A 13,088-nucleotide genomic window follows, 5' to 3' on the forward strand; every position below is an offset into this window, starting at 1 on the left:
CCTCCGGCTCTGAGTCTCTTTCATCTGGGTAAAGCCCTTAGAGATCTTCGGCTCAATACAGACTCGCTGTGTTGCGTGCGTGTCTCAGCAGTCACATATTTACGTTGTAATGCAAATGATGAAGAAGAACAAATGCAAAGCTTTCTGGTGATTTGTTCTGGTGGGGGGGGGGGGGGGGGGGGGGGGGGGGGGGGGGGGCTGCATTGCTGTGGCTGCAGACTCAGACGGCTGATTAGAGGCCGGGGCCTCAGAGTGCTGCATGCTGCGTGTTTTATCTAGTCACATTATTCCCCTGAACCTCTGAACACATGGGGAATTAGGGGATTCTCACGAAATCCAGATTTAGAAGGTGTCAGTAGGAGAATTTTTAAAATGCCCTTCTTATGGTCTGAACTAACTATAAAAATGAATTTTTAGAAGATGTTTTTTTAGAAGATGTTTTAAATTTTTCCTATATGTCCATTTACATTTTCTTTTTTGAAAAAGTCCATAAAAAAATATCATTACCGCAACATTAAATATATGAAATAAAAATGTGAATTTTTGGCCATTGTTAAAGTGTAGTCTTATTACTCATGCTAAAAGCTTTTTTGTAATTTCCTTTTTATCTCAAGGCAAGGCAATTTTATTTGTATAGCCCGTTTTTACCACCAGTTTGTCTCAAAGGGCTTTACATCCCATCATAACAACATCCTCTGTCCTTAGACCCTCACATCCACTGAGGAAAAACTCCATGGAAAACCCTTTTAACAGGGAAAACCAGGAGAAAGCTCAGGGTGAGCAACAGAGGAGGGATCCCTCACCCAGGAATGTGGGGAATGTGGGAAACATGGAAACATTTGTTATGATTTACACTTTCATTTATTGATTTGCTTTGTTAAAAGAGAATACACATTTTTTTATGTAGGCGTCCTAGACTCCGCCCCCCTGATGTTGCCGGGGCGACACATGATGAACGCCGGGCTGATGGCGGCGTCGATGGGCGGCATGGTGCCGTTCATGCTGAGCTCCAGCTACGGCACCGGGATGGGCTGTCTGCTGGGGGTGTCAGGCCTCTCCACCGTCATGGTGAGTAGTATTATGGGCTGTCTGCTGGGGGTGTCGGGCCTCTCCACCGTCATGGTGAGTAGAGATAAAACTAACTGGATGGATGGATGGATGGATGGAAGGAAGGAAGGATAGATGGAAGGCAAGGCAAGGCAAGGCAATTTCATTTGTATAGCCCGTTTTTACAAACAGTTTGTCTCAAAGGGCTTTACATGGCATCGTAACAACATCCTCTGTCCTTAGACCCTCACATCCACTGAGGAAAAACTCCATGGAAAACCCTTTTAACAGGGAAAACCAGGAGAAAGCTCAGGGTGAGCAACAGAGGAGGGATCCCTCACCCAGGACGGACAGACAGGACAGAGATGTTGTTACAGACAAGAAAACAGTTCATAGTTTATGTCACAGAATGTGCGAATTATGGAAATGTTAGCAGGAGTTGATGAAGGCAGCTTCTGGTGAGGGGGGGGGGGGGGGGGGGGCAGGGAGGGCAGACCAGCTTAATGGGAGGACTGGATGGCAGACTGGTTCATAGGAAGGGAGGACAGACCAGCTTAATGGGAGGACTGGATGGCAGACTGGTTCATGGGAAGAGAGGACAGACCAGCTTAATGGGAGGACTGGATGGCAGACTGGTTCATAGGAAGAGAGGGCAGACCAGCTTAATGGGAGGACTGGATGGCAGACTGGTTCATAGGAAGAGAGGGCAGACCAGCTTAATGGGAGGACTGGATGGCAGACTGGTTCATAGGAAGAGAGGACAGACCAGCTTAATGGGAGGACTGGATGGCAGACTGGTTCATAGGAAGAGAGGACAGACCAGCTTAATGGGAGGACTGGATGGCAGACTGGTTCATAGGAAGAGAGGGCAGACCAGCTTAATGGGAGGACTGGATGGCAGACTGGTTCATAGGAAGGGAGGACAGACCAGCTTAATGGGAGGACTGGATGGCAGACTGGTTCATGGGAAGAGAGGACAGACCAGCTTAATGGGAGGACTGGATGGCAGACTGGTTCATGGGAAGAGAGGACAGACCAGCTTAATGGGAGGACTGGATGGCAGACTGGTTCATAGGAAGAGAGGACAGACCAGCTTAATGGGAGGACTGGATGGCAGACTGGTTCATGGGAAGAGAGGACAGACCAGCTTAATGGGAGGACTGGATGGCAGACTGGTTCATAGGAAGAGAGGGCAGACCATCTTAATGGGAGGACTGGATGGCAGACTGGTTCATAGGAAGAGAGAGCAGACCAGCTTAATGGGAGGACTGGATGGCAGACTGGTTCATAGGAAGAGAGGACAGACCAGCTTAATGGGAGGACTGGATGGCAGACTGGTTCATGGGAAGAGAGAGCAGACCAGCTTAATGGGAGGACTGGATGGCAGACTGGTTCATGGGAAGAGAGAGCAGACCAGCTTAATGGGAGGACTGGATGGCAGACTGGTTCATAGGAAAGGAGGACAGACCAGCTTAATGGGAGGACTGGATGGCAGACTGGTTCATAGGAAGGGAGGACAGACCAGCTTAATGGGAGGACTGGATGGCAGACTGGTTCATAGGAAGAGAGGACAGACCAGCTTAATGGGAGGACTGGATGGCAGACTGGTTCATAGGAAGGGAGGACAGACCAGCTTAATGGGAGGACTGGATGGCAGACTGGTTCATAGGAAGGGAGGACAGACCAGCTTAATGGGAGGACTGGATGGCAGACTGGTTCATGGGAAGGGAGGACAGACCAGCTTAATGGGAGGACTGGATGGCAGACTGGTTCATAGGAAGAGAGGGCAGACCAGCTTAATGGGAGGACTGGATGGCAGACTGGTTCATAGGAAGAGAGGACAGACCAGCTTAATGGGAGGACTGGATGGCAGACTGGTTCATAGGAAGAGAGGACAGACCAGCTTAATGGGAGGACTGGATGGCAGACTGGTTCATGGGAAGGGAGGACAGACCAGCTTAATGGGAAGACTGGATGGCAGACTGGTTCATAGGAAGAGAGGGCAGACCAGCTTAATGGGAGGACTGGATGGCAGACTGGTTCATAGGAAGAGAGGACAGACCAGCTTAATGGGAGGACTGGATGGCAGACTGGTTCATAGGAAGAGAGGACAGACCAGCTTAATGGGAGGACTGGATGGCAGACTGGTTCATGGGAAGAGAGGACAGACCAGCTTAATGGGAGGACTGGATGGCAGACTGGTTCATAGGAAGAGAGGACAGACCAGCTTAATGGGAGGACTGGATGGCAGACTGGTTCATGGGAAGGGAGGACAGACCAGCGTAATGGGAGGACTGGATGGCAGACTGGTTCATAGGAAGAGAGGACAGACCAGCTTAATGGGAGGACTGGATGGCAGACTGGTTCATAGGAAGAGAGGGCAGACCAGCTTAATGGGAGGACTGGATGGCAGACTGGTTCATAGGAAGAGAGGACAGACCAGCTTAATGGGAGGACTGGATGGCAGACTGGTTCATAGGAAGAGAGGACAGACCAGCTTAATGGGAGGACTGGATGGCAGACTGGTTCATAGGAAGGGAGGGCAGACCAGCTTAATGGGAGGACTGGATGGCAGACTGGTTCATGGGAAGAGAGGACAGACCAGCTTAATGGGAGGACTGGATGGCAGACTGGTTCATAGGAAGGGAGGACAGACCAGCTTAATGGGAGGACTGGATGGCAGACTGGTTCATGGGAAGGGAGGACAGACCAGCTTAATGGGAGGACTGGATGGCAGACTGGTTCATAGGAAGAGAGGGCAGACCAGCTTAATGGGAGGACTGGATGGCAGACTGGTTCATAGGAAGAGAGGACAGACCAGCTTAATGGGAGGACTGGATGGCAGACTGGTTCATAGGAAGAGAGGACAGACCAGCTTAATGGGAGGACTGGATGGCAGACTGGTTCATGGGAAGGGAGGACAGACCAGCTTAATGGGAAGACTGGATGGCAGACTGGTTCATAGGAAGAGAGGGCAGACCAGCTTAATGGGAGGACTGGATGGCAGACTGGTTCATAGGAAGAGAGGACAGACCAGCTTAATGGGAGGACTGGATGGCAGACTGGTTCATAGGAAGAGAGGACAGACCAGCTTAATGGGAGGACTGGATGGCAGACTGGTTCATGGGAAGAGAGGACAGACCAGCTTAATGGGAGGACTGGATGGCAGACTGGTTCATAGGAAGAGAGGACAGACCAGCTTAATGGGAGGACTGGATGGCAGACTGGTTCATGGGAAGGGAGGACAGACCAGCGTAATGGGAGGACTGGATGGCAGACTGGTTCATAGGAAGAGAGGACAGACCAGCTTAATGGGAGGACTGGATGGCAGACTGGTTCATAGGAAGAGAGGGCAGACCAGCTTAATGGGAGGACTGGATGGCAGACTGGTTCATAGGAAGAGAGGACAGACCAGCTTAATGGGAGGACTGGATGGCAGACTGGTTCATAGGAAGAGAGGACAGACCAGCTTAATGGGAGGACTGGATGGCAGACTGGTTCATAGGAAGGGAGGGCAGACCAGCTTAATGGGAGGACTGGATGGCAGACTGGTTCATGGGAAGGGAGGACAGACCAGCTTAATGGGAAGACTGGATGGCAGACTGGTTCATAGGAAGAGAGGGCAGACCAGCTTAATGGGAGGACTGGATGGCAGACTGGTTCATAGGAAGAGAGGACAGACCAGCTTAATGGGAGGACTGGATGGCAGACTGGTTCATAGGAAGAGAGGACAGACCAGCTTAATGGGAGGACTGGATGGCAGACTGGTTCATGGGAAGAGAGGACAGACCAGCTTAATGGGAGGACTGGATGGCAGACTGGTTCATAGGAAGAGAGGACAGACCAGCTTAATGGGAGGACTGGATGGCAGACTGGTTCATGGGAAGGGAGGACAGACCAGCGTAATGGGAGGACTGGATGGCAGACTGGTTCATAGGAAGAGAGGACAGACCAGCTTAATGGGAGGACTGGATGGCAGACTGGTTCATGGGAAGAGAGAGCAGACCAGCTTAATGGGAGGACTGGATGGCAGACTGGTTCATAGGAAGAGAGGACAGACCAGCTTAATGGGAGGACTGGATGGCAGACTGGTTCATGGGAAGAGAGAGCAGACCAGCTTAATGGGAGGACTGGATGGCAGACTGGTTCATAGGAAGAGAGGACAGACCAGCTTAATGGGAGGACTGGATGGCAGACTGGTTCATGGGAAGAGGGGGCAGACCAGCTTAATGGGAGGACTGGATGGCAGACTGGTTCATGGGAAGAGGGGGCAGACCAGCTTAATGGGAGGACTGGATGGCAGACTGGTTCATAGGAAGAGAGGGCAGACCAGATTAATGGGAGGACTGGATGGCAGACTGGTTCATAGGAAGAGAGGACAGACCAGTTTAATGGGAGGACTGGATGGCAGACTGGTTCATGGGAAGAGAGGACAGACCAGCTTAATGGGAGGACTGGATGGCAGACTGGTTCATAGGAAGAGAGGACAGACCAGCTTAATGGGAGGACTGGATGGCAGACTGGTTCATGGGAAGAGAGGACAGACCAGCTTAATGGGAGGACTGGATGGCAGACTGGTTCATAGGAAGAGAGGACAGACCAGCTTAATGGGAGGACTGGATGGCAGACTGGTTCATAGGAAGAGAGGGCAGACCAGCTTAATGGGAGGACTGGATGGCAGACTGGTTCATAGGAAGAGAGGGCAGACCAGCTTAATGGGAGGACTGGATGGCAGACTGGTTCATAGGAAGAGAGGGCAGACCAGCTTAATGGGAGGACTGGATGGCAGACTGGTTCATAGGAAGAGAGGGCAGACCAGCTTAATGGGAGGACTGGATGGCAGACTGGTTCATAGGAAGAGAGGGCAGACCAGCTTAATGGGAGGACTGGATGGCAGACTGGTTCATAGGAAGAGAGGGCAGACCAGCTTAATGGGAGGACTGGATGGCAGACTGGTTCATAGGAAGAGAGGGCAGACCAGCTTAATGGGAGGACTGGATGGCAGACTGGTTCATAGAGGACAGACCAGCTTAATGGGAGGACTGGATGGCAGACTGGTTCATAGGAAGAGAGGGCAGACCAGCTTAATGGGAGGACTGGATGGCAGACTGGTTCATAGGAAGAGAGGGCAGACCAGCTTAATGGGAGGACTGGATGGCAGACTGGTTCATAGAGGACAGACCAGCTTAATGGGAGGACTGGATGGCAGACTGGTTCATGGGAAGAGAGGACAGACCAGCTTAATGGGATGACTGGATGGCAGACTGGTTCATAGGAAGAGAGGACAGACCAGCTTAATGGGAGGACTGGATGGCAGACTGGTTCATAGGAAGAGAGGGCAGACCAGCTTAATGGGAGGACTGGATGGCAGACTGGTTTATGGGAAGAGAGGACAGACCAGCTTAATGGGAGGACTGGATGGCAGACTGGTTCATAGGAAGAGAGGACAGACCAGCTTAATGGGAGGACTGGATGGCAGACTGGTTCATGGGAAGAGAGGACAGACCAGCTTAATGGGAGGACTGGATGGCAGACTGGTTCATGGGAAGAGAGAGCAGACCAGCTTAATGGGAGGACTGGATGGCAGACTGGTTCATAGGAAGAGAGGACAGACCAGCTTAATGGGAGGACTGGATGGCAGACTGGTTCATGGGAAGAGAGAGCAGACCAGCTTAATGGGAGGACTGGATGGCAGACTGGTTCATAGGAAGAGAGGACAGACCAGCTTAATGGGAGGACTGGATGGCAGACTGGTTCATGGGAAGAGGGGGCAGACCAGCTTAATGGGAGGACTGGATGGCAGACTGGTTCATGGGAAGAGGGGGCAGACCAGCTTAATGGGAGGACTGGATGGCAGACTGGTTCATAGGAAGAGAGGGCAGACCAGCTTAATGGGAGGACTGGATGGCAGACTGGTTCATAGGAAGAGAGGACAGACCAGTTTAATGGGAGGACTGGATGGCAGACTGGTTCATGGGAAGAGAGGACAGACCAGCTTAATGGGAGGACTGGATGGCAGACTGGTTCATAGGAAGAGAGGACAGACCAGCTTAATGGGAGGACTGGATGGCAGACTTGTTCATGGGAAGAGAGGACAGACCAGCTTAATGGGAGGACTGGATGGCAGACTGGTTCATAGGAAGAGAGGACAGACCAGCTTAATGGGAGGACTGGATGGCAGACTGGTTCATAGGAAGAGAGGGCAGACCAGCTTAATGGGAGGACTGGATGGCAGACTGGTTCATAGGAAGAGAGGGCAGACCAGCTTAATGGGAGGACTGGATGGCAGACTGGTTCATAGGAAGAGAGGACAGACCAGTTTAATGGGAGGACTGGATGGCAGACTGGTTCATGGGAAGAGAGGACAGACCAGCTTAATGGGAGGACTGGATGGCAGACTGGTTCATAGGAAGAGAGGACAGACCAGCTTAATGGGAGGACTGGATGGCAGACTTGTTCATGGGAAGAGAGGACAGACCAGCTTAATGGGAGGACTGGATGGCAGACTGGTTCATAGGAAGAGAGGACAGACCAGCTTAATGGGAGGACTGGATGGCAGACTGGTTCATAGGAAGAGAGGGCAGACCAGCTTAATGGGAGGACTGGATGGCAGACTGGTTCATAGGAAGAGAGGGCAGACCAGCTTAATGGGAGGACTGGATGGCAGACTGGTTCATAGGAAGAGAGGGCAGACCAGCTTAATGGGAGGACTGGATGGCAGACTGGTTCATAGGAAGAGAGGGCAGACCAGCTTAATGGGAGGACTGGATGGCAGACTGGTTCATAGGAAGAGAGGGCAGACCAGCTTAATGGGAGGACTGGATGGCAGACTGGTTCATAGGAAGAGAGGGCAGACCAGCTTAATGGGAGGACTGGATGGCAGACTGGTTCATAGGAAGAGAGGGCAGACCAGCTTAATGGGAGGACTGGATGGCAGACTGGTTCATAGAGGACAGACCAGCTTAATGGGAGGACTGGATGGCAGACTGGTTCATGGGAAGAGAGGACAGACCAGCTTAATGGGATGACTGGATGGCAGACTGGTTCATAGGAAGAGAGGACAGACCAGCTTAATGGGAGGACTGGATGGCAGACTGGTTCATAGGAAGAGAGGGCAGACCAGCTTAATGGGAGGACTGGATGGCAGACTGGTTTATGGGAAGAGAGGACAGACCAGCTTAATGGGAGGACTGGATGGCAGACTGGTTCATAGGAAGAGAGGACAGACCAGCTTAATGGGAGGACTGGATGGCAGACTGGTTCATGGGAAGAGAGGACAGACCAGCTTAATGGGAGGACTGGATGGCAGACTGGTTCATGGGAAGAGAGAGCAGACCAGCTTAATGGGAGGACTGGATGGCAGACTGGTTCATGGGAAGAGGGGGCAGACCAGTTTAATGGGAGGACTGGATGGCAGACTGGTTCATGGGAAGAGGGGGCAGACCAGCTTAATGGGAGGACTGGATGGCAGACTGGTTCATAGGAAGAGAGGGCAGACCAGCTTAATGGGAGGACTGGATGGCAGACTGGTTCATAGGAAGAGAGGACAGACCAGTTTAATGGGAGGACTGGATGGCAGACTGGTTCATGGGAAGAGAGGACAGACCAGCTTAATGGGAGGACTGGATGGCAGACTGGTTCATAGGAAGAGAGGACAGACCAGCTTAATGGGAGGACTGGATGGCAGACTGGTTCATGGGAAGAGAGGACAGACCAGCTTAATGGGAGGACTGGATGGCAGACTGGTTCATAGGAAGAGAGGACAGACCAGCTTAATGGGAGGACTGGATGGCAGACTGGTTCATAGGAAGAGAGGGCAGACCAGCTTAATGGTAGGACTGGATGGCAGACTGGTTCATAGGAAGAGAGGGCAGACCAGCTTAATGGCAGGACTGGATGGCAGACTGGTTCATAGGAAGAGAGGGCAGACCAGCTTAATGGGAGGACTGGATGGCAGACTGGTTCATAGGAAGAGAGGGCAGACCAGCTTAATGGGAGGACTGGATGGCAGACTGGTTCATAGGAAGAGAGGGCAGACCAGCTTAATGGGAGGACTGGATGGCAGACTGGTTCATAGGAAGAGAGGGCTGACCAGCTTAATGGGAGGACTGGATGGCAGACTGGTTCATAGAGGACAGACCAGCTTAATGGGAGGACTGGATGGCAGACTGGTTCATGGGAAGAGAGGACAGACCAGCTTAATGGGAGGACTGGATGGCAGACTGGTTCATGGGAAGAGAGGACAGACCAGCTTAATGGGATGACTGGATGGCAGACTGGTTCATAGGAAGAGAGGACAGACCAGCTTAATGGGAGGACTGGATGGCAGACTGGTTCATAGGAAGAGAGGACAGACCAGCTTAATGGGAGGACTGGATGGCAGACTGGTTTATGGGAAGAGAGGACAGACCAGCTTAATGGGAGGACTGGATGGCAGACTGGTTCATAGGAAGAGAGGACAGACCAGCTTAATGGGAGGACTGGATGGCAGACTGGTTCATAGGAAGAGAGGGCAGACCAGCTTAATGGGAGGACTGGATGGATGGGAGGAAGGAAATAAGAATGGAAGGATGGATGGAATAAAGGAAGGGTAGAGGGATGGATGGATGGATGGATGGATGGATGGATGGATGGAAGGAAGGAAGGGTAGAAGGAAGGGTAGAAGGATGGGTGGATGGGAGGAAGGAAGGATAGAAGGAAGGATGGATGGATGGATGGATGGATGGATGGATGGATGGATGGATGGATGGGAGGAAGGAAAGAAGGAAGGATGGATGGATGGATGGATGGATGGATGGATGGATGGATGGGAGGAAGGAAGGATGGATGGATGGAATAAAGGAAGGGTAGATGGATGGATGGATGGGAGGAAGGAAGGATGGATGGGTGGATGGAAGAAAGGAAGGATGGAGGGATGGATGGATGGATGGAAGGAAGGAATGATCAATGGATGGATGAATGAATGGGAGGATGGATGGATGGAAGGAAGGAAATAAGAATGGAAGGAGGAATGGATGGAAGGAAGGAATGATGGATAGATGGATTAATGGGAGGATGGAAGGATGGGTGGAAGGAAGGAAATAGGAATGGAAGGAAGGAAGGATGGATGGAAAGAACTCTCTATCTACCCATCCATCCATCCCTCCATCACTTCATCCCTCCATCAGTGGCGGCCGGTGGCTCGGCCATCTTGGATCCGTTGTGTCGTTGTAAATCCAGTTTCTCTCGTCGGTGAGAGAAACGTCCTGAGAAACGTCTCATTGGTCAGAATGAATCCGACTGGACTCGTTCTGATTGGTTGATTGGTTTCCCTGTGTGTGTGTGTGTGTGTGTGTGTGTGTGTGTGTGTGTGTGTGTGTGTGTGTGTGTGTCCCTGTGTGTGTGTGTGTGTGTGTGTGTGTGTCCCTGTGTGTGTCTGCAGGGCGTGACGCTGACGGCGGCCATCGGCGGCGCTGACATGCCGGTGGTGATCACAGTGCTGAACAGCTACTCCGGCTGGGCGCTGTGTGCTGAAGGCTTCCTGCTCGACAACAACCTCATGACCATCGTCGGCGCTCTGATTGGCTCCTCCGGCGCCATCCTCTCCTACATCATGTGTGTGGTGAGTCTCTGATTGGCTCCTCTCCTACATCATGTGTGTGGTGAGTCTCTGATTGGCTCTTCTCCTACATCATGTGTGTGGTGAGTGGACACACTGCAAAAATTCAAAATCTTACCAAGAATATATATGTCTTATTTCTAGTCAAAATGTCATTTCTAGACAAAATAAAATTTAATACTTAAAATAAGACTCATCACATTAAAAAGCAGCTTGTTTTTAGACGCTTTTTACTTCTTTCAAGCAGATTTTCACTTGAAATAAGTAGAAAAATCTGATAGTGGAGCGGGTTTTTCTTCCTTATTACAAGCACAAAAAACTTGCTTTCACTGGCAGATTTTTCTACTTATTTCAAGTGAAAATTAGTTTTAAACAAGTGAAAATGATCTAAAAACAAGTTAATTTTTAGGTGATGAGTGTTTTTTTAAGCGAAAAGATTTTAGTTTTGACTAAAAATGAGACATTTTGACAAGAAATAAGACAAATATTCTTGGACAGATTTTTTTTATTATTTATTTATTCCACTTTGGTTCAGAGAATTCATCTTACAAATCAACAATACATAAGTGGGTTTTTCTCCCCCACAAACAAACAAAACTACCGGACAAATTCACAAAAATGAAGAGAAAAAAAAAAAAAATAATAGCCTAGCAATAATAAAAATAATGTGTATATAAAATAAAACAGAACCCCCATCCCCCCCACCCCCCGAAAAAAGAAGAAGAAAAAAAAAAGATAAATCAGTTATCCAAGATCACATAATCGACATGAGCACATACATAAAACAGTCAGAAAAATACATATTTTAATCTAGTGATGTACAATTCATGTCCTCAAAATGCGATATGATATGTATTTCATCTGTCATGTCAGTTTAATCATTTTATATAGATTATATCTAAGTATCTAAACATTGTATAGTTTATTTGGTTTTAATTTGTTTGTTCTTAAAAACACAATTCTAAATCCAAGGGTGTATACAAACATGTAATGCTGACACCAATGTACCATGTAAGTGCCTTTGTTATTCTTGTATACGCATTAATAAAAAATATGAAACAGAAAATGCGATATGAGAGGTTGCCAGTGTTCATAGAATTTATCGGTGGATCCCCGAAGTGTAAATTTGACCTTCAATCTCTAGCTTAAAAAATGTCATCAGATCTTTAGGTAAGCCGGGAATCTTTTGAACAATTCGACGGCAAGCAATCAAAGATGTGAAGGAGATTACATTTTTCTGTATCGAGTTCATTTTAATTTCAATTCGGAGTCTGAATTCTTCTCCTCCTCCTCCTCTAGGCCATGAACCGCTCCCTTCCCAACGTGATCCTCGGCGGCTACGGAACGACGTCCACGGCCGGCGGGAAGCCCATGGAGATCGTCGGCACTCACACCGAGGTCAACCTGGACCAGACCATCGACATCATCAAAGAGGCCAACAGCGTCATCATCACTCCAGGTAGGCTACGTCGTCATGTCACACCGTCAACAGGTGCAGCTCCTTAAAGGGATACGCCAACATTTTCTTTTCTTTTTCGTGTCTTGCCTCACTCCCGAGTCCATGACCAGCAGATAGACACCATCCTTTCTACTGTGCGTGCAGCAACAAGGGAGATAGAGCCGTATCGCCGTAATTAGCTTAGCTCAAACACTGGAAGTGTATAGGTAGTGTTAGCCTGCCTCCACCTAAAGTCGCTAATTAGCTTAGCTCAAACACTGGAAGTGTATAGGTAGTGTTAGCCTGCCTCCTACCTAAAGTTGCTAATTAGCTTAGCTCAAACACTGGAAGTGTATAGGTAGTGTTAGCCTGCCTCCTACCTAAAGTTGCTAATTAGCTTAGCTCAAACACTGGAAGTGTGTAGTGTTAGCCTGCCTCCACCTAAAGTCGCTAATTAGCTTAGCTCAAACACTGGAAGTGTATGGGTAGTGTTAGCCTGCCTCCTACCTAAAGTCACCAGAGAAACTCTTCAGCAACTCTAAAGGGAAACCGGCGGGCCGATCTTCGTCTCAGAGCTGACAAAACTCTCCGGTAAGGCATCCTGAGCGGTCAAATGCCGCTAACGGGACCAGATCGGTCAAAACGGAGGGTTCAAGCAAAGACGGTTTATTTTGGTTCAAGCTAGCTACATCGAGGGTAGGTTGCTTCCTATTTCAAAGTAAAAGCACAAATTCTATCCTCATGGTATTCTGTATGTAAAGGGCAACGGGTGTTTTATTTTGTCAAAGTAACCGGAAGTGCGTTGGTCACAACGGCTAGCTTGAGTAGCGCCGAATTCGTCCCAACAAAATTGTAAACAGCTGGTATTTAGACAAATTAACGACACACTGCTGATCTAAACGGCTACTTTCTCACCTAAACATGTTTGAAATGTGGATAAAGTGAAATAGAGTTTAGAGCTAAAATGAAATCAGCTTCTGACTGCTGAGTAGGAGGCAGGCTAAC

General features: G+C 49.5%; 2 protein-coding genes across 2 annotated transcripts in view; one reads left to right on the top strand and one right to left on the bottom strand.

The window, feature by feature from the left end:
• Nucleotides 1-13,088, bottom strand: part of dtwd1 (DTW domain containing 1) — a 376,654-nt gene that overhangs the window by 334,679 nt on the left and 28,887 nt on the right. The window lies entirely within an intron of this gene.
• Nucleotides 1-13,088, top strand: part of nnt2 (nicotinamide nucleotide transhydrogenase 2) — a 47,828-nt gene that overhangs the window by 21,105 nt on the left and 13,635 nt on the right. Inside the window, exons 15-17 of the mRNA XM_083996720.1 lie at nt 908-1,068; nt 10,469-10,648; nt 11,945-12,104. Coding sequence (XP_083852846.1) covers nt 908-1,068; nt 10,469-10,648; nt 11,945-12,104 — 501 coding nt within the window. The remainder of the gene's footprint in view (nt 1-907; nt 1,069-10,468; nt 10,649-11,944; nt 12,105-13,088) is intronic.

The sequence above is a fragment of the Trachurus trachurus genome (genome assembly GCF_905171665.1).
Source record: "Trachurus trachurus genome assembly, chromosome: 3".
Classification (NCBI taxonomy): domain Eukaryota; kingdom Metazoa; phylum Chordata; class Actinopteri; order Carangiformes; family Carangidae; genus Trachurus; species Trachurus trachurus.